The 24,713-nt window shown below is 43.4% G+C and overlaps 2 protein-coding genes across 10 annotated transcripts; both read left to right on the forward strand.

The window, feature by feature from the left end:
- Positions 1–573: 573 nt before the first annotated feature.
- On the forward strand, positions 574–4,567 carry CIART (circadian associated repressor of transcription). Of its 4 annotated transcripts, none has more exons than XM_043457304.1 (6): positions 574–963; positions 1,687–2,112; positions 2,278–2,353; positions 2,588–2,666; positions 2,775–2,886; positions 3,913–4,567. In XM_043457304.1, the coding sequence occupies exons 2-6, from the start codon at positions 1,747–1,749 to the stop codon at positions 4,435–4,437; spliced, it is 1,158 nt and encodes a 385-aa protein (XP_043313239.1). In that variant the 5' UTR covers positions 574–963; positions 1,687–1,746; the 3' UTR covers positions 4,438–4,567. The 4 variants fall into 4 exon arrangements, with proteins under 4 accessions (XP_043313239.1, XP_043313230.1, XP_043313249.1 ...); XM_043457295.1 differs by lacking the exon at positions 574–963 and adding an exon at positions 1,006–1,117; XM_043457314.1 differs by lacking the exon at positions 574–963 and adding an exon at positions 1,124–1,312.
- Positions 4,568–4,930: 363 nt separating this feature from the next.
- MRPS21 (mitochondrial ribosomal protein S21) lies at positions 4,931–21,380 on the forward strand. 6 transcript variants are annotated; one of them, XM_043457410.1, is made up of 4 exons: positions 10,073–10,091; positions 10,338–10,404; positions 10,545–10,659; positions 21,081–21,380. In XM_043457410.1, exons 3-4 carry the CDS (start codon positions 10,577–10,579, stop codon positions 21,259–21,261), a joined length of 264 nt encoding a protein of 87 aa, XP_043313345.1. In that variant the 5' UTR covers positions 10,073–10,091; positions 10,338–10,404; positions 10,545–10,576; the 3' UTR covers positions 21,262–21,380. The 6 variants fall into 6 exon arrangements, with proteins under 6 accessions (XP_043313361.1, XP_043313337.1, XP_043313369.1 ...); XM_043457418.1 differs by lacking the exon at positions 10,073–10,091 and adding an exon at positions 10,208–10,226; XM_043457426.1 differs by lacking the exons at positions 10,073–10,091; positions 10,338–10,404 and adding an exon at positions 4,931–5,066.
- The last annotated feature ends 3,333 nt before the right edge of the window (positions 21,381–24,713 follow it).

Here is a 24,713-nt window from a genome sequence, read left to right on the forward strand (position 1 = left end):
GCAGCAAAGGGAAAAAAAAAAAAAAAAACCTGCAAGGGGCGGTGAATAGTAAACTCCGGACTTTGCCACCCTCCCTTCTTCAAATCTTCTCCAGAGGACCAATGAAGAAACTAAAGCTAAACAAAGGCATAATCTAGGAAATCACAGACCTACCCGCCTCCCCATTCCTTGTGCTAAGTAAAATGGAAGTAAGGGCACAGGGCCTGAGGAACCCGGGTAGAAGTCAGGAACGACCCGGCTGGGTTTTGACCTCTAGATTGATGGCGGGCTGGCATCTGAGCTGGTAACGTGCGCGGCGGGTTATGTAAGCAAAGGGCTGGAGGAGCCGCCCCAGCGGGAGCCGGGGAGAGGACGCGGTGTTCTCGGCAGCAGTCCCCACCCTCTTCACCCAAGAGGGCAGGAGGCACCCAACTTGTAGGATAAGGAGGAGGGGAAAGTGAAACAGAGACCCGGGAGTCACGAGGGCTGGGCCGCGGAGGGGGGAGGAGGAGGATACACAGGGGCACACGTCCGTGTTCTCACACACGTTGCAGACGCAAGTCGCTGACGGGTTCCACGTGCTGCACTTGTGAGCGGAGGCGCTGAAAGAGGGGGCACAGGGGTCGGTTACCAAGGGAGAACCAAGAGTCCCACACGGCAAGACTCACACCTCAGGCCACACTACTAGTCTGCACACTCCAGCCGCGCGGCTTCACGCACCACCATCCTATTTAAGGCCACGGGCTCCGCCCTTTTTCTCCCCTCCCTTCTTTTCCTCCCTTTTTCCATCCTCCTCCTTTTCTCATCACCGGGTCCTCCTTGCTAGCCGCATGTAGGGGCGGAGCACAGAATGCTTACCATCCAACCAATCGTCCCCTGACAGCCGCTTTATTGGCCGAACCCCTGTATGCTGTAGCAAATGGGATGTGAACTTCAGTAACGAGAGTCACGTGTCACCGGCTACACAACCAATGAGGCTGCGAGGTCTGTGTAAGCAGGGGGAAGGCACGTGCGGAGCTGCACGTGTCCCGGAGGGGGAAGGGGCGGGACCCAGTGGGAGGGAGCCGGAGGTGGGTAGCCGAGACTCCAGAGTCTGAGTAGGAGCTGCAGACAGCCTGGGCTGAGCCGACTGACACAGGTGAGGAGATTCAGACGCCAGGGAGCTATCCGCGCGGGAGGATCAGACCCGGTGGGAGTGGGCTTAGGGACTCGTTGCAGATAATGGTATTGCAAGGATTCGCATCACGTGGCAGGTGCGACTGGGAATTGTCCGGCGCAGGGATGGCGATCAGAAAGGTTGGGAAGAGGCGGGAGTTTCCTACAGCGTCCCTAGGTGGGTTCAAGTGCAGCAGATTTCCGGCTTGCTGGTGTAGTGAGCTCAGGTAGAGAGGCTCGCTACGGGGCCAGGATGAGACCAGAAAGGCGAACCGGAGAAAGGGGTCATATCGTGTCATTTACTCTGAAATGAGGAAGAACGAACAGTCTGTGTCAGGCTAAGAGCTGCTCTGCAGCGGGCACAAAGGCAATCCAGGTTCTTAATGGAGTGGGGGAGGCGGGGAAGATGACTTTTTCTATTGTGCCCGAGCCAGGATTAATACTGGGAAGGGAGAGAAGAGATGTTACTGTCGTATACAGTACACCCCAGTTTCTCAGTCCATTTCCCAATCCTCAGATTCTGGTTTCAGACCCCCTCGCTTTGCTCTTCAGTTGCAGGTCCTGATCTTTGGGTACTCCGGGAGCTGCTCTCCAGACCCTGCTTCTGAACCTATGGATTCTCCGTCTAGCGTTTCTTCCTATTCTTCCTACTCTCTTTCTTCCTCTTTTTCCACCTCCCCAGTGAACAGTGACTTTGGCTCCCCCTCCGATAGTGAGGGGGAGGACAAGTGGGCTCATGGCCCCAAGCCAGACACTGTTGAGCAGAAGGAAGGTTCTCGGCCCAGCCCTGGTCCTATCCGCTGCAGGCAACGACCCAAGGTTTCCAGTAACCAACATGTAGCATCTCACTTGGAACAGCGGGGCTTGGCTGCTTCTATGTCAGGATCTGGGGTCAAAAGATCAAGAGATGGTGAATTGGAGACCTGTATAAACATCCAGGGTTGTACCACAGAAGGAGACCTGCTCTTTGCTCAGAAGGTAAGAGAAAGCTGGGAAAGTGAGACGGGACCAGAATGGCTTAGTATTCATTTGGTTGATAAGGACCCCACAAGGAGCGTATTGGCTCCCAGGTTGGATGGAAAAATAAGCACTGTTGTGGGCAGTTCTTGGTCTTCTCATACCATTTGTCCTGTTTTCCTACAGTGTAAAGAGCTCCAAGGATTCATACCCCCTCTCACAGACCTACTGAAGGGGCTGAAGATGGGTCGATTTGAGAGAGGTAATTATCTAATTAGTTGCATTCATTTGAGCTAGGTTCATATCTGTCTCTGTCTCTCTCCAGATATGTTTTAAATGTGTATTTCTCTTAAGTCTTTGGGGCCTAGATTATTCCCGTTCTCTCCTGTGGCAATTTCCTTAGGTGAATCGATTTTAACTCCCTTCTGTCTTTCCTTTTGCTGACTAAATTCTTGAATCTCAATCTTTTGTCTCACCTTCTCTCTCCTAACCCCAGGATTGAGCACTTTCCAGCAGAGTGTGGCAATGGACAGGATCCAGCGTATCTTAGGAGTTTTGAAGAAGCCACAGATGGGGTAAGTCCCCTTTGCTTCTTTTCTCTTCTTCATAAAGTGCTATTTCCAATCCTGTTCTGTTGCTTTTTTCACACCTAATGGCCTTTTATTTTTTACTTTCCCTCACAGAGAGCGTTATCTAGGAACTTTGTTACAGGTGGAAGGAATGTTAAAGACTTGGTTTCCTCATATAGCTGCCCAGAAGTCATCATTGGGTAGCAGCAGGCACCAGCTGACCAAGGTGAGAACTTATTATCTGAGGAAAACTTATTTTCCTGAGGAAAAGTTGGGGAAATAACCAAAGGAATGAAGTGTACATACAGAAAGGGGCTCCCTCTCCCATTTTCTTCTGGGTCTTTTCATCTTTTCAATAAGTTTCTTTTCAAGGAAGAGAATGCCTAGATTCCTTCATAGTCTGATTTCTAGATGTTGTTTGTTTCCATTTTGTTTGGGTCATTTCTAAGAACTCTATGGAGTTTAACCCCATACTGCATCTTGTAGCTTATCTTTCTGTATAGATACAGAAGACTTTTTACCTGGCCAAATGAATCATGCAAGAAGATTCCACAGCTTGTCTGTGAAAATCTTTTCTCCTTTGCTGCCCCTAAACCGCTTTTACTCCCCTTTTTACTCTTACCCAAGGATCCTTGTATCCCTCTAGAAGCATAGGTTTTGAGGAATGGTTGCAGTTCTTAAGGAACTCAACATAGAAAATTAGACCTTAAAATACAGAAATTGGAAAATGATGATTCCAATTAAAAACTTTAGAAAGACGTTCTAAAACAAATTTGTTTATAAAGAGTGAAAATTTGTGAGACTGTTTTATTTTGTATACGTCTGAATTGTTGTTTGGTTGCTAAGTCATGTCTGGACTGTAGCCGGCCAAGCTCCTCTGTCCATGGGTTTCCCAGGCAAGAATACTAGATTTGGTTGCCATTTCCTTCTCTAGGGCATCTTCCCAACCCAGGGATCAAACCTGCATCTCCTGCATTGGCAGGTGGATTCTCTACCACTGAGCCACCAGGGAATCCCTCATATGTCTTAATAGCCAATGCTATATAGTGTGTGGTATATATAGCAGGCCTTTAAGAATTTGGTTACTAAAACATTTACTTAATCATGGCCCGGCAGGAAATTATCTATTGCATAAAGCAAGGTATGTTAGCATTACAGAGTTCCCAAGGAAAAACCAAGGTTTAAACAGCCAGGTGGAATTAATCTGAAAGCTTTCTCACATAATTTTTTCTCTTTTCTTCCCCCTCCCTAGTATTTTCCAAGCCACCACAGTTATCCAGCTGCTTCCTCTCCTGCACCTTCCATGGAAAAGATGGACCAGACACAGCTAGGACAGCTAATATTAAAACCAAAGCAGCCTTGGCACCTCACCGAATGGCCAGCTCTAAACCTCACTTGGATCCACACTACTCCAATTTGCAATCCCCCTCTCAGTTCCCCAGGTACCATCTCCTTTAGCCATGGTCCTTTAGGCACTGGAACCAGCATTGGTGTCATCCTTTTCCTCCAGCATGGAGTACAGCCCTTGACTCACTCAGCCCCAATCACTCCAGTTCCATCTACGACAGCATCTCCTGTCATCCCTGGTAATCATCAGAAACTATCTGCAGAGGGGCCTCATTATCACAATTTGCCAGTAACTCTGCCATCAAATTGTAGCTGTGCCCCTTCCCCTCCTGGTCTACCCACCCTGACCAGAGAGATGACCACAGGACACCTGGAACAGATGAGAAGCCATCCTCTAGTTGCTCCTGCTGTCCATCCTCTCAACCCCTAATCCAGGACCTGAGACTGTAGTTTCTAATTTGTGTAAATATATGTCTCTATTTTTTTTTTTTTTTTTACTTTTAATGTGTGCATTCGTGTTGAAGAAAGAGAAATCCTTTATGATTAAATAAATTTTATACTTAAAGAGTTTACTCACTGGGGGAAATTGTTTACTCACTGGGGGAAATTGAAACCTTTTGCCTCAAATACCAGTGTTTCTCCTCTGACCTGCAGAAAAGAAAGGGGAGGGAAGTGTTTGTGAACGCAAGCTCCCCCAAATTAGAGGTCTGGATGGGACAATATACGTCCTGTGGGAGAGGAAAAGGGACTCTCTGCTGCTAAATTCCTAGGAAACGCCCTTGGGACAGTTAGGGGTTCAAAACTGGGTCTGTTTTTCCGTTCAGGCTCAGAGACTAGTACCTTTGCCTTTGTGTCTCTCATGCTTGTAACCTTCCAGCTGGTCCAGACTAGCAGGTTCTGCCACTCAGGGCTAGCTCTTTGCTTCCCTGGGAACTGTTGATTCTTGTGGATAAATGCATAATGTAAACTACTGCTGCCAGAGAAGGGACACCAAAGCCAGAACAGCCACTGTGGTCGCTAGTTTTGAAGAGGAAGGGATGCCTTAGAACTGTCAGAATGGTAAGTCCTCTCAGACGCTGGGCCTCATCATTATTCAAAAAGCTTCAGCTGCTAAATGTATGTTACCCAGTGTCATCAGACCACAGAAGTGAAGTCTGTGAATTTACCTACTTCTCCACTTTTCCATGTATTGTTCTTTCTCCTCTATCCCAGTTTCCATCACAACCATGGCCTCTCCCAGCCTCGGCGATGTATCAGACTACCTTGTCATTTTACTTATATTGCATATGGGCTGCGTAGCATATGTCTCATAGCTAATTGTACATCTTTCACCTGTTTCTCAACTCTTCAGTTCTCAGTAGATTATTGTCTCCTTTTATTTCAGACAACATGCTCTCTCTTCTAAGGCAAACTGCTCCAGTTGTGCTTTTGATTACCTTTCACCTCTGGAATTTTTGCTGAATCACTTGTCCCTTCTTTACTTTGTAACTTCCAGTTGTTATTGATTTATTTATTCTTTCTTCCTCCTGTGAGTATGATCAGGTACCCTCTTCTTGAAAATATCTCTTGACTCTAATTGCCCGCTTTCACTTTCTCATCTTTTTTCTGTAATTCTTTTTATTTATGTATATATTTATTTAGCTGCACCAGGTCTTATTTGTGGCACATGGGATCTTCATTGCACAGGCTTAGTTGCCCCACAGCCTGTGGGATCTTAGTTCTCCAACCAGGGATGGAATCTGTGGCCCCTGCATTGAAAAGTGGATTCTTAGCCACTGGACCATGGAGGAAGTCCCTTTTCTTTAATTCTTCACAGAGGAATCTAATCATACTCTTTCTGACTCCTACCTAAGACATAATCCTTAAATCTTACAGCCTAGCATCCACGTCATCACTCTACTGCACCTTCTTAGTCACTAATGATCTTACAGAATTTGAGTATCATAAAGTAGTTTCCACCCAATCAATAGGTCCAGGGGCTTTACAAAGGCCAGGGACTCAGTGCTCTCAGTATCATTTGACACTCTTGGTAATGCCTACTGAAACTCTTTTCCCTTGGATCCCATGTCAGCACGCTATGCTAATTCTCCTCTTACCTATCTGGCAACAACTTCTATATCTTACAATAGCCTCACTTCTGCCCACTCCAGAATATGGGTGTTCCCTTAGGCTCAATCCTTGGCTCTTTAACTATATTCTTTCACTTCAAGCTTTCATCTTCTTCATGGCTCTAATTATTACCTCAACTTAGAAGACTTCTGAAGCTTCCTCTCCAGTCTCAATCTTTCCCATGAGATGACATACTGAACGTATACATTTCTGCTGGACGGTTTCATTTACACATTACTAATACTTAAAACTTAGTAAACATGTCATCATTTTAGAGCCAAGAGGGTGACATGAGAGCGTGATTAGTCGATTCAGTTGTGTCCTAATCTTTGCGACTCCATGGACTGTAGCCCTCCAGGCTCCTCTACCCATGGGATTCTCCAGGCAAGAATACTGGAGTGGGTTCCCATTTCTTCCTCCAGAGGATCTTCACAACCCAGGGACCAACCTGGGTCTGCTGCATTGGCAGGCAGATTCTTTACCTCTGAGCCATCAGAGAAGCCCCAAGAGGGTACCATTTGTAATTAATTCAACTCCATTTTATAGATGAGGACACTTAGGTAGCTTGTGGAAGACAACAATGTGTCTTACAGGACTCTTGTTTTCCAGTCTGATGCCTTTTCTAGTGTTGACCAATCAAATTAGCATTCTTCCTGTTCTGCCTTTTTACAGCCTCTTTTTCTTCTGTTAATGCTACCTACAGTACCATCATTTTTCTAGATAACTAAGTTTAAAATTTGGTGCTATTTAGTCATCAAATCCTTTTTATTCTATATTTGGGATGGCTCTTAAATCTGTTTCTTCCTTTCCATTCCATCACCACCTCTTTGGTTTAAATCTTGACTATAGTAATAGCTTCTCTTACCTCTAATCCCTTCTCACTTATAAACAGGTTAATTTTCCAGAAACAATGCTTTGCATGTCATTTCCTATTCAATGGCTTTCTGATATTTTGAGAAGAAAGTCCAAAACATTTAGTCAAGGTCTCTGTTTCTCTCTCTGCTACCATGCATGATCCCTCTGTTCCAGGCTGTTTTGTTGTTGCTTGCTCCCAGAAACTGTAAGCCTTTTTGCCTCTAAACTCTTTGTTCATGCCACTCAGCTTGCCCAGCCTTTCCGCCCTCTTTTAACTAAGTCCTCCCAATTGTTTGCCCTATTAAACACAATCTATATGCTTAGGCTTTGGCCCTTTACTCCATCAAATGAAAGGAGGTATATAAACTGCCTAGTACAAGGTTTGGTATCTAATACCCTGATATAAGGTTCTCAAAAATGCTACTTTTCCTCTTCCTTTCTTTCAAAATATTTTTCCATGTTATCCCTTTTGATTCCCATGACAAATTTTGTGTGATTGCAGGCACATATTAGTTCAATTTTTACAGATGAGGGAACAGACTGAGAGTTTGAGTAAGTGGTCAGCAAAGCAAGATGTATGCTTTGTGGGCCATACATCTTGCTGCAACTACCCAACTCTGTCATTGTAGCCCAAACAGTCATATCTAATATATAAACGAACGGCAGAACTGTGTTCCAATAACTTTTTTTTTTAATTTATTTATTTTTGGCTGGCTGGGTCTTCATTTATGTGAGCAGGCTTTCTCTAGCTGAGGCAAGTAGGAGTTACTCTTCATTGCAGTATACAGCCTTCTCGTTGCAGTGGCTTCTCTTGTTGGGGACACGGGCTCTAAGTGCTCAGGCTCAGTAGTTGTGGCGCATGGCCTTAGTTACTCCAAGGCATGTGGAATCTTCCCAGACCAGGGATTGAACCCATGTTCCCTACATTGGCAGGCAGATTCTTAACCAGTTGACCACCAGCGAAGTCCCAATAAAGTTTATTTACAAAAACAAGAATGGGGCTGGATTTGACCTGTAGGCAGTACTTTGCAGACTACTGGTTTAAGTGACTTGTTCAAGGTCATATGCCTGATGAGTATCAGAATTTTGATAGAATCCAGATCACCTGACTTCCAATCCAGTGTTTTTCTACTACATTATGCTGCTGGCTATATAATTTATTTTGCATTCATCATACACTACCTTGTCATACTATTTATCTTTTTGGACACTTACTATGTTTTGGTAGTTCAAGAGGCAGTGGAGGAATTTCCCTGGTGGTATAGTGGATAAGAATCTGCCTGCCAAAAAAAAAAAAAGAATCTGCCTGCCAATGCAAGGGACAAGGGTTCGATCCCTGGTTAGGGAAGATTCCATATGCTGCAGAGCAATTGAGCCTGCCTGCCACAAATACTGAAGCCTGAACACTCTAGGGCCAGAACGCGACAACTAATGAGCCCTTGTGCCGCAACTACTAAAGCTCATGCTCCTAGAGCCTGTGCTCTGCATCAGGGGAGGCCACCGCAATGAGAAGCCCAAGCACCACAATGAAGAGTAACCCCTGCTCCCTCAACTAGAGAAAACCTACATGCAGGAACAAAGACAGCGCAATCAAGAATGTGAATGTGATGTGAAAGTCGCTCAGTCGTCTCCAACTCATGGAATTCTCTAGGCCAGAATACTGGAGTGGATAGCCTTTCCCTTCTACAGGGGATCTTCCCAACCCAGGAATGGAACTGAGGTCTCCTGGATGACAGGTGGATTCTTTACCAACTGAGCTATCAGGGAAGACAACCAAAAATAATAAGAATAAATAAGATGTAGTAGAATGACACAAAGTAGGCATTCCATAAAAGTTTGTTGATAAGCATAATCATGTCTCAGACTAACTCTATTTTGGTTACTTTGAACCTGGCTTACTTCAAGGCAGGCTTCAGTTTTTGTGTGAGTCCTGTTAGCATAACTGATGAGGATACATCTGTGTGTATGTTCCTGTGTGTTTCAGGGGAGTTACCCAAAGAATGGTATTGCATAAGTACCTGGTTGACATGCTTTCTTCTTCTGAGCCTTTCCCTACTGTTTTCCAGTAGCTATTTCCAGTAGATCTGAACTTACATGAATACCCATAAAACAAGATATATGTAGACATATGAATAAAAGGAAAGCTGGTTCTACAATGAGGAAAAAGTTTTAAAAAAAAGTTATTTCTTCTAAGTCTCACTAGGAGACAAATGGGATAGAAGCTGGCATAAAAGAGTCTTTGATTCTAAATCCTGTAGATGACTTTTCCGATTCTTTAGTGATTCCACTTTATTTAGTGAAATGTCTAGGGAGATGGTGATATAGGAAACTGATAGTATGTTATTTCATTTCTTGCCCTCAGTTTTTTGGGTGTAAAGCTGTTTTCCATCCGGAGTTCGCTACGTTGTGTCCTATTCTTTTGTGACCACCCCCCACCCCCACGGACTGTAGGTAGTAGCGCGCCAGGCTCCTCCGTCCATGGGATTTCCCAGTAAAGGATTCTGGAATGGGTTGCCATTTCCTTCTCCAGAGGATCTTCCCCACCCAGGGGATAGAATTCAGGTCTCCTGCATTGGCAGGTGAATTCTTTACCTCTGAGCCACCATGGAAGCCCTTTCCACCCTGAGAGCAGCTCTCAAAGAATCTGTGTCCTTTATGAAAACAGGAACCATGCTCAGGAAGCTTCGCCTATTTCTCTCATTTTCCGTCCGGAAAAAGAAATAGATTAAATATCTATTTAGGGTTTAATAGGATTACAGCAGAGATTGGCACAACATTTTTAATCAACTTTACTTCAACTGGAAGGGGAAAAAAAGATTTAATAGGATTAAAGTGTGCAGAATCGGGCTGACCTCAGAGGCCAAAGGATCGTGACTCCGCGAGAAAGCGCGGAACCTGTTTTGGGACAATTTCAGGCAACAAGTTCTTTGCTTTGCCAGCTGTCGAGTGCTGACCCAGGGGTTGGCAGTGGCTGACGGAACCGAAAAACCCCCTACTCCTGCCAGAAGGTTGTCATGGTTTCTACGTAGCGTCTCTTCCTTTTCAGCTTCGTTGTCCCCGTGCGATGACGCACTTCCGCTTCCTGTTGGGGCGGGCTCCCAGTTGGCTGGGTGCTAAGGGGTGAGGGGCTCCTGCTGGGAGGTGAAAATAAGGCGGGTGTGGCGGGAGGGAGAGATTCCGCGCGGTTGCCCCCTTTCCTAAGCACAGAGAGGCTGTGCCCAGTTCCCGCCCCAGACCATCCTGGGAACTTTTGCGGTAATTAGGAGGGGGAGGGGGCGCCCTCGGCGCGTCCCGGTTCTTCCGTGCCCGGCCAAATAAACCTCCGTGGGTATACCCTGCTACTGTCTCGTTTCTTCCCTATGGCAGGGTTTGTATTGGCAAAGTGAGCGGGGGAATCTTGATAACGAGTCACGTGTACCTTCCAGGACATGAGGTAACACGTGTCCCAGACTTCTTTTCTGAGCCCGTTGCATTTCCAGACCCTAAATAAGCCACGCGGTTCTGTATTCTATTGTGTTTCTCTTTCTCAGCTGGTCTCTATACTTTACTTCCCCTTTCTCCATCGTACTTTAGGTCCTGCAGATTGAAGACTTAAATCCAAGGTCATGGCAAAACATCTGAAGTTCATTGCCAGGACTGTGATGGTACAAGAAGGGAACGTGGAAGGTGCATACAGGACTCTGAACAGGTAACTGGTTGGGGACCAGAATCAAGACTAGGCCAACCAACTCTCTTGAGAAGTGTGGTGGTTATTCTGTCCCTCCCTCTGTCATTTGCTGTTGACCAGTGCTCAGTCGTGCCTGACTCTTTGCGACCGCATGGACTGCAGCGTGCCAGGCTTCCCTGTCCTTCACTGTCTCCTGGAATTTGCTCAAACTCATGTCCATTGACTCGGTGATGCCATCCAACCATTTCATTCTCTGTCACCCCCTTCTCCTCCTACCCTCAGTCTTCCCATCATAAGTGGGAAGACTGATGAGTGAGTCTTCCCAGTGAGTCTGCTCTTCACCTCAGGTGGCCAAAGTGTTGGAGCTTCAGCTTCAGCATTGGTCCTTTCAATGAATATTCAGGGTTGATTTCCTTTAGGATTGACTGGTTTGATCTCCTTGCTGTCCAAGGGACACTCAAGAGTCTTCTCCAGTAGAATTCAAAAGCATCAATTCTTCAACGCTCAATCTTTATGGCCCAATTCTCACATCCTTACATGACTACTGGAAAAACCATAGCTTTGACTATATGGACCTTCGATGGCAGAGTGAGGTTGTTTCTAACCAGTGCCAGCCCAGGTGTTCACAGTCTTGGAACTTCTCAGTCCCTCAGTTTATTGTCTTTAAAAATGAAGTTCTTCCCCAATCCGAACAGTGTGAGGCATATTCATCCACAATCATTCCTTTGATGATGAACCTGAATTCTATCCAAGACTTTAGGAAAGAGCCCAAAGGGAAAACCGAGTTATAAAATTGCTAGTGAGCAGGAATATAGTACATGATACATGGAAAGCTGAGTGAGAGATTGGTGTGGGACAAGGCTAATGGAAAAGGTGAACTCAGATTTGGGATCTTAAAGGAGCAAGCAAGTGATGGAAAAGTGAAACAGGTTCAGAAGATAGGTTACAACATAAGCAAAAACATGGAAATAAACTGGCTGAAGTGGAGGAGCTGTATTGAAAGGTTTTGAATGCTAGGCTGATCCCTAATAAAATTATGTTTTCTAAAGAAAATAGTTCATTAATCTTCTCTTATCACCAGTTTTAAGGATTTTGACTTTCATTTATCATTTTCTCTCCCCAATGAAGCAGAGTTTGGAGAAACAAATGCTTGTTGAATTGAATTATATGAAAGAGATAATACATGAGCTCATCTTCTGCCTTAAGGCCACTAAGGTGGTTGCTTTATTAAAGAAGTAAGAGAAGCCTGGGAAGATTAAGTTATATTCCTTGGGTTACAATTATTGAATGGTTGAAAGGAGTATAAAACACACACATTTTTCTAGTGCAGTATTCTTTGCTCCACATTATAGATTACTTACTAGCTTCTGTGGAAATGGGGAGACCTATGGCAGTCATTCTTCAGTTAAGAATCCTTATATGATTAGGTTTAAATGTAGGTGGGGTTCTTGGGGACTAAGTAGATAAATGAAAGAGAACCTACTTCTTAGCGAAGCAGAGAGTTCTAAGTGTGGAGGGCTGGAGGGCAGAAGACCATAGTAGGTGAGAACAAAGATGCTATCAGAAGCTGTGTGATTGAGAAGCAGTTGCAGGCTCAAGATGATTTGTATGTCTTTTAAAAGAGGCAGCCTCTTTACCTTTATGGTGTCTGTATGTGCCAGTCATATCCTTGCGAAGAAGCTATTCCCGCTGTACTTTCACTTAAGATGAAAGGATAACAGGGCAAGTAAGATAACCCTATTTCATGTTTCTCTATAACTGCTCTTTCTAGACTCTTCTATTTCAGACCTTTAAGTGGCATGTCTGTGGGAGGGTTGAGATGTCTAATGATCTCTGCCCTTACACTGGAAGCACTAAGTGAATATCTTTACAGAGTCTGTAGCTAATTAGCTAGTGAGATGAAATGATGCATTTGGGGAAGGAAAGTCTTCCAGATTACCTCACCCTTTTTCTGACCTCTCCCTGTAAGTTTTTTTCTGTATGGTTTATTTTGGTGAATTTAGATAGGCTTTGTTGTTGTTGCTCAGTCAGTAAACCGTGTCTCTCTCTTTGCAACTCCATGGACTGTAACACACCAGGCTTCCCTGTCCTTCACTATATCCTGGAGTTTGCTCAGATTCTTAATCCATTGAGTCAGTGATGCTATCTAACCATCTTATCCTCTGCTGCCCTCTTCTTCTTTTGTCTTCAAGTCTTTCCTAGTATCAGGGTCTTTTCCAGTGGGTCAGTTCTTCACGTCAGGTAACCAAGGTATTGGAGCTTCAGCATCATTCCTTCCAGTGAATAGTTAGGGTTGATTTCCTTTAGAATTGACTGGTTTGATCTACTTGTTTTCCAAAGGACTCTCAAGAGTCTTCTCCAGCACCACAGTTCAAAAACATTGATTCTTCAGCACTCTGTCTTCTTTGTCCATTTCTCACATTTGTACATGACCACTGGAAAAACCATAGCTTTGACTAGTTGGACTTTTGTTGGCAAAGTGATGTCTTTGCTTTTTAATACCTGTCTAGGTTTGTCATAGCTTTCCTTCCAAGGGGTAGGCATCTTAATTTCATGGCTGCAGTCACCATCCACAATGATTTTGGAGCCCAGGAAAATAAAATCTGTCACTGCTTCCATATTTTTCCTCTTCTGTTTGCCATGAAGTGATGGGACCAGATGCCACGATCTTAGATTTTTGAATGTTGAGTTTTAAGCCAATTTTTTCAGTCCCCTCTTTCACCTTCATCAAGAGGCTCTTTAGTTCTTCTTCACTTTCTCCCATTAGAGTCATGTCATCTGCATATCTGAGGTTGCTGATATTTCTCCTGGCAATCTTGATTTCAGCTTGTGTTTATCTAGCCTGGCATTTTGTGTGATGTACTCTGCATATAAGTTAAATAAACAGGGTGACAGTATACAGCCTTGTTGTACTCCTTTCCCAATTTTGAACCAGCCAGTTGTTCCATGTAAGGCTCTAACTGTTGCTTCTTGACTCCAAGTACAGGTTTCTCACAAGACAGGTAAGGTGGTCAGGTATTCCCATCTCTTTCAGAATTTTCCACAGTTCATTATGATCAACACAAAGGGTTTAGCATACATAGTCAATGAAGCAGAAGTAGATGCTTTTCTGGAATTCCTTTAGTTTCTCTATGATCCAGCAAATGTTGGCAGTTTGATCTCTGGTTCCTTTGCCTCTTCAAAACTCCGCTTGTATATCTGGAAGTTCTTGATTCATGTACTGCTGAAGCCTAGCTTGAAGGATTTTGAGCATTACCTTGCTAGCATGTGAAATTGTACAGTAGGTTGAACATTCTTTGGCATTGGCCTTCTTTGGGATTGGAATGAAAACTGACCTTTTCCAGTCCTGTGACCACTACTGCCTTTTCCAAATTTGCTGACATTTGAGTGCAGCACTTTAACAGCATCACCTTTTAGGATTTTAAATAGCTCAGCTGGAATTCTATCACCTCCACTAGCTTTGTTTGTAGTAATGCTTCCTAACGCCCTCCTGGAGGAGGAAATGGCAACCCACTCCAGTATTCTTGTCCTTTAGCTGCCTTTTCTGTATGTCTCGCTTAAATTCTGGCTTCTCCTTATTTCTCTCATATTTTTGATAATAAGTTGCATGCTCTGCAGTTTAATTACAGCAGTAGGTATGACAGCAAATGAGAAGAAAGGAAGGTGGTTAAAGCTTTAGCATGTTTAGAGCACAAATATAGTCTTACAAAGGAAACAGCCTATGTGTCTACCCAGTGAGATCGCCACGGAACGCTTGTTATATAACCAAGAGCCCTCACTGGTGCCCTAAGATGAAGATATGGAGAGCGGGGCTTGCTAGGAAGCCCTGCACGATTGGCTGGCCCCCAAGTAAGGAAAGTCAAGTCCTCTGGAAGTGTGCCCAGTTGACCCCTTTTATTCCTGGTAGGAGAGCTTCTGGGCCCATTGAGTCGTCCTGTGTACACGCTGGTCCTGACAGGCTGGCTACAGTAACGTGTGTCTACCGCCCTCAAATTCCCCCAGCTCGGGCAGCTTAGCTCCTTTTACATAATCTGTTGAATCTCACTGAAACTGGCAGCTGACTGTCCTGCAGTGTTACGTTGCCAGGCACCCAAACTCCAGGCTGATCTATTTACTGTGGGCCTCTTGGTCTGCTAGTCCTTCAACTACCTGTGGACAGAAGCATCATTACTTCTGTTTACTTCATGAGTTCTACACAGCTCTTCCTATATCCTTGTTTATTAGAAATTAGTAGATGCCTCTACTGTAGGGATTCTGGAACTTTTGAGGATAATCTGTGCTATTTTCAGGATAACTAGAAAGTGCAGGGTGAGGAAGGAAATCCTCACCTGGCACCTTGGAACTTATTTGGTATGTGTTTTGGAAATAGAACCATCCAAGGAATACCATTTAGCAACCCCATCATTACGTTAGGGGGCACCGATCTTTTCATCCTTTTCCCCCTTCCTCTACTGTTATATTCCTTTGATACTTTTTTCTTGTTCTTCTTTTCTGCCTGACCACACAGGCATTTACTTGATAAGATGATCACTTTTGTCTGTTTCAGAACCCTTTCGAAACTCCAGTAGGCTACCTGAGTATGTTTCTAAACTCTTCCTTTTGCATTTCTCTTTCATAGTACTTTTAAACTGTCTTTGTCATTCCAATAGGCTCCTCTTCCTAGGTGAAGTCATACCTAGGGTCTCTGTTCTTTTCATGTGAAAGTGTAGTGTTACTCAGTTAGTCATGTCTCTTTGCAACCCCATGGACTGCAGCCCACCAGGCTCCTCTGTCCATGAAATTTCCCAGGCAAGAATACTGGAGTGGGTTGCTATTTCCTTCTCCAGAGTATCTTCCCACACCAGGGACTGAACCCACATCTCTGCATTGATGAGTGGATTTTTATCACTGAGCCACCAGAGAAGCCCAAACAAAGCCTGCTGCTGCTGCTAAGTTGCTTCAGTTGTGTCCGACTCTGTGCGATCCCATGGATGGCAGCCCACCAGGCTCCCCCGTCCCTGGGATTCTCCAGGCAAGAGTACTGGAGTGGGGTGCCATTGCCTTCTCCGAAACAAAGCCTAGACAGAAATAAATACTTAGTTGTTTGGATCAATGTCTTTCCCTTAGTGTGCCATGTCTTCTTGGCTTGCATCTTTTTACTCTAATTAAGGAGTCTGGCTCAGCTTTTTCCTCTCTTATTTTCTTTTTGCCTGTGGGCACCATAGTAATTTGTCTTTTGAACCTCAGTGGTTTTTACTGGAGAAGCAGAGTGCTGTTATAAAGCACGGCACGAAAGACCTGAATTCTACTTTTAGCTCCATTTCATGATCTTGGGCGGGTCAGCCTCACTGAACTTCAGTTTTCTAACCTGTAAAGAGATGCTGGGGACTTCCCTGGTGGTCCAGTGGTAAGATCTCGAACGTGGCACAGTGCAGCCAAGAAAAAAAGATGATGTTACCTGCTTAATCAGTTTCATAGAATTATGATTAGGATCATGGATGTGAAAATGCTATCTAAACTCTAACGTGCCATTTTAGTAAAGGTAATGTTGTGGCCTTCTGAGCTAATACTCCCAAGAACTGTGTCTGTTATAAAGTAACTTAATCTCTTGAGCTGTGGACATTCCTCAGTCACCTAGAGCAGTGGTCCCCAACCTGTTTGGCCCCAGGGGCCAGTTTCGTGGAAAATTTTTCCACAGTCTGGGGTGGGGGGATGGGCCAGGTGGTAATTCAAGCAATGAGGAGTAGCAGATGAAGCTTTGCCTGCTCATCCACTGCTCATCTGCTGTGTGGCCCGGTTCCTAACAGGCTTTGGACTGGACCAGGGGTTGAGGACCCCTGACCTAGAGGATTCATTTTTGTCATACATTTACTGATATTTGCTCTTTGCCAAGTATTATATTAAATGCAAAAGTGAAAGATTTAATCTGTAACCTTAGAAAGCACACAACCCAGTAAGGGAGATTTTAAAAATTAAAAAACCAAACATATCCAAATACACTGTCTGATCAGTGTTTTAACAGTGTGCTGTGGCATTGGTTCTCCCTGGACCATCAGCTGCGACATCACCTGGGAGCTTGTTAGAAATGCAAATTCTTGGGCCCCACCTTAGACCTGTATGAAGTCAAAAAGTGGAGGTGACACAGCAATCTGCGGGTGTTTTTAATTTTTAAAAATTATTTATTTTTGGCTGCACTGGGTGTTGCTGCATGTGGGCTTTCTCTAGTTGCTGCAAGTGAGGGCCACTCCCTGGGTGCGGTGCACAGCTTCTCATTGTGGTGACTTATCTTGTTGCAGAGCATGGGCTCTAGGACTTGCAGGCTTCAGTAGCTGTGGCTCACAGACTGAGTTTCCCTGATTGCCGGACCAGGGATCGAACCCATGTCCCATGCATTGGCATGCAGATTCTTAACCACTGGACCACCAGGAAAGTCCCAACAATCTGTGTTTTAACAAGTTTTCTAGGTGGCTATTGCATGAGTCTAAACTTTAGCTTGAGAACCACTGTGCTTTGGGAACAGAGGGAAGGCATGATTAATTTCTCCTGGATCAATTTACAAATGTTACCCATTGGTTTGGGCCTTTGAAGAATAAGTAGCATTTTATACAACAGAAAAAGAAAGGAAATGGGCTTTCCTGGTGGTCCAGTGGTTAGGTGTCTGCCTTGCAATGCAGGGAACACAGATTTGATCCCTGATCTGGGAGGATCCCACATGCCTTGGGGCAGCTGAGTCTGTGCACAACCGTTGAGCCCACATGCCGCAACTACTGAAGCCTGCGAGCCCTGGAGCATGTGCTCCACAAGAAGAGGAGCCACTGCAATGAGAAACCCACACGCTACGGTTAGAGAGTGGCCCCTGCTTTCCACAACTAGAGAAAGCCTGAGCACAGCAACGGAGACCCAGCAGAGCCATAAATAAATAATTTTTTTAAAAGTTTTTTTAAAAAGGAATCATTCTAAAGAGCATCGTGAACAAATGTAAAAAATAGATATGTAATGTGTTTGGAGTAAACACATAGTTCAGTGTGACTAGACAGGCTTTTTAGGGCAAGTTATTAAAGATAAAGCTAGAGAGAAAGGGAGGATGAAGCTCAATTATTTAGGGCTTTGAGCTTAGACTAGTGGTTCCCAAATTTATGTGCACTTTGCAATTACTAGGGGAACTTAACAAACCCTGCTCATGTCCCTTCTTACTTGTAATTTAGTTGGCCTGGAGAGGCTTAGGGTTTGGAATTTTTAAAAGATCCCCAGGTGATTCTAATGTACAAACAAGTGGGAACCACTGGGTTAGACTATTTTGTTTACTGGGAACAATTTTTCTTTTTTTAACATCAGAGTGACATGCTCTGATTTATGTTTTAGGACAGTAATTGGTGTAGGGAAAGAGAATGGAAATAGGGCAACCTGTTTATCCTTCACAATTCAAATGAAGTATCCTTTAGGAAGCTTTCATAACCACCTTATCCTCAAGTCCTCTCCTGTGGGCGTCTATAACCATATTTCCCTTATCTTTGCATCTATCACACTCTATTGTAACTTTTTTGTCTTTACTAGACCATGAGGGTAGGAAACCATGTCAAAGTTTGTTTTCTATCCTCAGCATTTAATGCAGTGTCTGGTATAGAGTTGATATTTTATAAATACTTGTTGATTAAGTGACCAGTTAGGTGATTATTTCAGTACAGGTATAAGATAAGGATCAAATTAGAGCTGTAACCATAGGAAAAGAGAGAAGGGAGAGCTCTAAGAACTATTTCAGGTTATAGAATTTATAAGATACTGTAAATGTGGGTGTAGGAAGAAAAGAAGTCCTAGTCTAGGAACATGAGATTTTAGCTTGAGTAACTGATGATGCCATTAACAGAGAGTATAGAGGAGGAAGAATGAATTTTAGTTGGAGATAATAAGTTTGTTTTTTTGTGAGGTTTAAGGCAATTGGAAGCATCAGCCTAGCTTTTAAGACTGCAACTAAAGATAACAATTTAAGAGTCAGCAGTGTCTGGGTCAGTTCTCAAGTGTGGCTCTACATTAGAATTACCTGTGGGGTCTTTTAAAATATACCTAGTATATAACCCCACTGTAGACCAATTAAATCAGAGTCTCTGAGGAATGGGACCGAGGCATGAATACTTTTTAAAGGCTCTTAAGCCTCCAACTAATAAAAAAAATAAAAAATAAAGGGGGCATACAAAAAAAAAAGAAAAAAAAAAAATAAAGGCTCTTAAGGAGATGATTCTATTGTGCATCAGGGTTGAGGCCCATGTTATAGTTTAAGGGAATCATGTAGAACCAAAACGGAGGGAATTTACAGTCAGAATCTGGAGCAATACCAACATTTAAGGGTAAGTGGAGGAAGAAAGACAGCATTGGAGACCCTCTGTGGGCAAAGGTATTGAGTCTTTGGTGCCCTCCTTTTCTACTGTACAACTTCAGTGTTGGATCCACTTCTGGGCATGACTGTATTTTCAATAGAACCCGAATTATCTGCTCCTTCCACCTCTGGGAGTTTGAGGCAGTTCCCTTGCCTCCCATCTCCCTGCCATTAAAACCTAGACAAACTAAAAAAAAAAAGAAAAAAAACCTAGACAAACTGAACTTACAAATCAGCAGGAGTCTAAAAGATCCCAAAGGACGGTGGCGCCCATGTCTATTCACATTTGTAATGTACCCAAAGCTCAGATCTTTTCAAGCTCATGTTCAATCTATTATTGTTACCTTGGGCTTCTGGTATAACGTAGCAGCAATACACAGGGTTTCCCACTGAGCAGAAGGAGCAGGTAGTTTCTCTTATTTTTATTTCCTGCTTCTGTCTCCCCTCTAATTTTGTGCTTAGTTGTTCAGTCATGTCTGACTCTATGTGACCCCATGGACTACAGCCCGCAGGCTCCTCTATCCATGGGAATTCTCCAGGCAAGAATACTGGAGTGGTTTGCCATGCCCTCCTCCAGGGGATATTCCCAAACCAGGGATCGAACCAAGGTCTCCTGCATTGCAGGTGGATTCTTCACCGACTTAGCCATCTCCAATTGTGTTTCTGACTGACTTTTTATGTGTAATGAAAGGAAAGGGTAGGCAGGAATGGGGTCATGTAAACAATGCAAGATTGGAGGGCAGTAGCAGCAGGTGCCTCCAGACTTCTCAGGACCAGATGATGATGGGTTAAGAGGGAGGGACAAATTGCAGATTGAAGCCAGAGCACTCAGGAGCCTCAGGATGAGGTAAGTTATAGAATAAGCCCCTGTGTCTTCTTGGCTCAGTGAGAAGGAAGAGGTGATTTTGAGGTATGCATGTTATGAATCCAGCAAGAGAAACTGTTGAAGTAGTTAGGTGGACAGGAAAAAACACAAACTGAGCTAAATTAAGATGAATGAAACACAGTTTCTGCCTTCAGGGATTTTCAGTCTAAGGAGAGAGACACCTGTATAAATAACTAACAGAATGGCAAAATGAAATAATCTCTAAATAGGTGTACAACAAAACAAATGATCTTCTCTCTAAGATGAGAGAGGTTTGTGGAGAGATGGTATCTGGATTTGGTATCAGAAAGATGTGGAAGGGAATTCCCTGGTGGACCAGGGGTTTGATCCCACGCCTCCACTGCAGGGCGCACGGGTTCAATCCCTAACTGGGGAACTAAGATCCCATATGCCATGTGGTGTGGCCAAAACAAATACATAAATAAAAATTAAAAAAAAAAAAAAAAAAAAGATGTGGAAAATCTTGAAGGTTGGCAGTTTGGAGCTGTGGATGGCATTCTAGGCTGAGGAAGCAGCCTTGAGTAAAGACCTGGTATTTTTTTTTTTTAAAGCTGCTACAAACACTTTAAAAAAAAGACTTGGTATTAATGTGTGTTCAGGGAGTAGTCAGATGTGTGGTTGGAGCATGTGGTACATAGGAAAAACATGATTGAGGCTCTTATTTTGATGCTCCTATCTGTATCACTGGTGTGATAAGGGCCTCTTCTTTCCCTGTATGAAGTAGGCCCAGAGATTTCCCAAATGTACATAATTAAGCTGCATCAGCTCTTAAACACAGCAGAGGTGGAACTACATTCTCCTCTTAAGGACCAGGTAGGAATCACCTCTAGTTATTTTTTTCCTACTGCAAATGACTTAGCCCATTTGAAGATTCTGAAATGGGTGAGACCATTGGTTGAGACGCCCTGCCACTGCCATATCTCTCAGATGTCTTGTGGTAGGAAATAAAAATGGTTGAGAACATGATAATGATGGTAAACTCCCCAAGAACAAGGACTGTATAATTAATTGCCTTTTTATTTCTCCACATATTACTGTTTGGGGCCTGGCCTGTATATGTAGGCAGTGAATGCTATATTGTCACCATTGCACACTATCATTTTTACAGATACCAATCGTTTGGTCAGTTGACTTCTGATCATTGTGAAACTGGAAAAGAATAACAATAAGCCTAAGCCTCTAACTTCATTGTCTGTCTTTATACAGAATCCTTACCATGGATGGGCTCATTGAGGACATAAAGCGACGGCGGTATTACGAGAAGCCTTGCCGTCGGCGACAGAGGGAAAGCTATGAAACCTGCCGGCGGATCTACAACATGGAAATGGCTCGCAAGATCAACTTCTTGATGCGAAAGAATCGGGCAGATCCATGGCAGGGCTGCTGAGGCCTGTGGACAGGAAGCCCAGTATGAAAACCCTTATCCAGTTGTCTGCACGTCTTTTCTTCCCTTAATCCCATTTACCTTTCTTAAAATAAACTCAATCACATATATGCAAGAAGCAATTCCACTAGTCAGCAGTGGATACTCTCTTTTATTAAGTCAAAAGACAAACTGAGTCAAAAAGTAGTCTAGGGATAGAATGTTGGTTGCCAAGGGCTGGTTTGACAGGAGGGGCATGGGAAATTATTGTTTAATGAGTATGAGTTTCAGTTTGGGAAGATGAAAAGGTCTGGAGATGGATGATGGTGGAACTTGCACAGCAATGGGAATGTACTTAATGCCATGGAATTGTACACTTAAATGATCAATTATGGTAAATTTTATGTTTTGTATATTTTACTGTAATTTTTTAAAAGGCAGTCTGAGGTGGGAAATTTTTCTCAAATGTAGTAGAGTATATCTCCCATGTTCTAACTAATTTTTATGAAACTCAAAGCAAGATCTTACGATTGGAAAAGGATCTGTTCCTCTTTACTGAACTACCTTCCAGCTGTCGGCAGGCAGTTCAATAAAGGAAGAGGAAGCATATGTGTGTGTGGAGTAAGTCCCACCTCCGAAACACCCATCACCCAGAGTGGTAGAGAGCTGAAACCCTTCCTCAGGAGAATCTTAAAGACAGTCTAACATTTACCCCTGTTTGGTCTTTTCTTTAGTTTTCCTAAAGGAAGCTAATGAAGGGTTGGTAGAAATGAAAGCAGTAGATGGATGGTAGGAAAGAGGGAATGGGGGAGTGTTAAGAGAAAGCCAGAAAAACCTACAGCGGTGGTTCTCAAAATGTGATCTTCAGATTAGCAGCATCACCTGAAAAACAGCTTGAAATGGAAGTTTTAGACCTACTTTAGACCTTCTGAATTGGAAATTGAGGTTGGAGCCCAGCAGTCTATTTTAACAAGCCCTGCAGGTGATTCTGATGCCTGATAACATTTGAGAATCATTGCCCTATAGTACTCAAAGGAGATTCCAGGTGGAGTTCTGACTACCACCCCTCCCTCTCCTCAGCAGGCACTTCCAGGTGAGAGCTGGGGCGTCTGACCACTATGGGAAGACCAGCTGCGATGCTTCCTCTCCTGTTGTGTTTTCTCTGACCTTGGTCCCCTGACAGTCATGCCTGCTAGTACAAAGAGAGTTAGTGCCAACCCCTGTAGAATGCAAAGGGTAGTCACCTCTCCTGACCCTGACTGGAGCCCTCTCAGCATTAAAAAGTTAAGAGCAGACTGCCTCCACTCCTACCTCTCCACATTACTAGTGTTCAAACACTGCCCCCTTGTGGTGTAGCAGCGTGACCAGATTTCTTCTGGTTTTAATTCTGTCCTGTTTTTTCTCGTTTTCACGATAACCATATTTACTGATTAAATATGTGATGGAACAATTTTATACAATCTCATTTTCATAAGAAATATTTATACTTCTGAATCACCTTTCAATCTCTGAATTTGGTCTTCAGTACCTCACTTTTGAATGATTTTGTGCCATGCAATGGTATCACCTGCCAATTGCTGTTGCTAAAGAATAAAGACCTGGCTTCTGCCAAAATGGTAGATAGGAGAACTGGGTCTGTCACTTGTCAGCATTTCCCTGAGGCTAACGTTGTTTCTATCTTCCCTGCAAAAGACTAAGGGATGGCTAAGGTCTGGAATTCGTCTCTGAAATTATGCCCTGCTTGTCCTAATCTCCAATCCTGACCATCTTCCATGTTCCGTGGAGCAGTGAACAATGATGGGTTGTAGCAGGTAGCCAATTGAAAAGGCCTCATGTGTGAAATGGGAGTAGGCTGAATGGCTGTACTTGGAGCCATTTGTAGGATGGCTGAAGTCCTAATCAGTTTGTGCTGTCGTGGAAGGAAGAAAGACCTTCCACTCCCTGCTCTGGAAGCTAGAAGATACTTCATGGTCACTTAATGAATGGGGATTGTCCTAATCTTTTTATTCCTGCATTAGCTTTAGAAGAGGGGTGGTTTAGTACCTGTTGCATTTCCAGGTAGCATTAGTGGTAAAGAACCTGCGGGCCAATGCAGGAGACGTAAGAGAGGCAGGTTTGATCCCTGGGTTGGGAAGATCCCCTGGAGGAGAGCATTGCAACCCACTCCAGTAATCTTGCCCGGAGAATCCCATGAACAGAGGAGCCTGGTTGGCCACAGTTCATGGGGTTGCATAGAGTCGGATGTGACTGAGCATACATGCAGCACAGCTTAGTATTTACACAGTTACGAGATAAAAGATACAATACCTCCTACCTTGATCTTAGGCATCTTTGCCCTCTCTTAGATGTCCACCTGATTGCCTCTGGCAGGCCTGTTCGGATCATAATTTAAGGATCTTATCTTTGGTGCTCCAGAAACAGCTACCTCTTTAAAATCAGGCTCTGTTGAGTAACTTTGACGTTGCACTTTAAAGTTTTCAGAAGTGCTCTAAGTACAAAATAAGTATGCCTATGGGTTAACTGAAAATACTAAGGAATAAAAATTCACTATATACTAAACAAGTAAAGTAATAATGGATTACTGTATTAAAATTAGGTAGTTGAAGGAAAACGAAAAGATGAGAACTTCTAGTATATGCCAGCCACCTAATATACATAGTTTTTTACATAGTCAAAAAGATCTAGATTCAGTCATGACCTTGGCAAATTATTTACATAAATTCTAAGAATTTAAATCTATCTGATTCCAAATATTATTTCCAAATGGAAATAAAGTCAGTTCCTAAAAACCCATTTCCCTGTGGGGAGTTGAATCCAGCTGACTGAAAGCACCGAACCTAAATTTACAACCACAGAGTTGGAACTCATTAACCCATTTAACAGACTTTTTGGAGTGACTATTTGGAGCCGCATGGGTGAGGCACGACTTAGCAACTAAACTACCACCACCATTTATGTGACACATTAGTTTTAAATATTGTAGATAAAATGAGCAAACAAGCATGAGTGAGTTGAGCAAGAGGCACCCTCAGTTTGTTACTCAAAGCCAACATTTATTCATTGTTTCATGCTGCACCATCAGAGAAGGTTGATTTTAGTACATTTTTCTCAAATTTATTAAAAGCCAGACTTTAAATACAAAAATTTTGTATTCCCTGGGAAATTCTAATAATCTCCTTAAAGAATAACTTCAATTTTCCAGTGAACCTATTATCTTAAAATCTTGGAATTTCTTAAACATTTTGGAATTTTGGTTTTTGTAGTTTGTAATCTGAAAATAACAGTTTTTTAAAAGATGGAGAAGCTCTATACAGTCAGCAAAAACAAGACCGGGAGCTGACTGTGTCTCAGATCATGAACTCCTTATTGCAAAATTCAGACTAAAATTGAAGAAAATAGGGAAAACTACTAGACCATTCACGTATGATCTAAATCAAATCCCTTACGATTATACAGTGGAAGTGACAAATAGATTC

Source organism: Cervus canadensis, chromosome 2 (assembly GCF_019320065.1).
Source record: "Cervus canadensis isolate Bull #8, Minnesota chromosome 2, ASM1932006v1, whole genome shotgun sequence".
Taxonomy (NCBI): domain Eukaryota; kingdom Metazoa; phylum Chordata; class Mammalia; order Artiodactyla; family Cervidae; genus Cervus; species Cervus canadensis.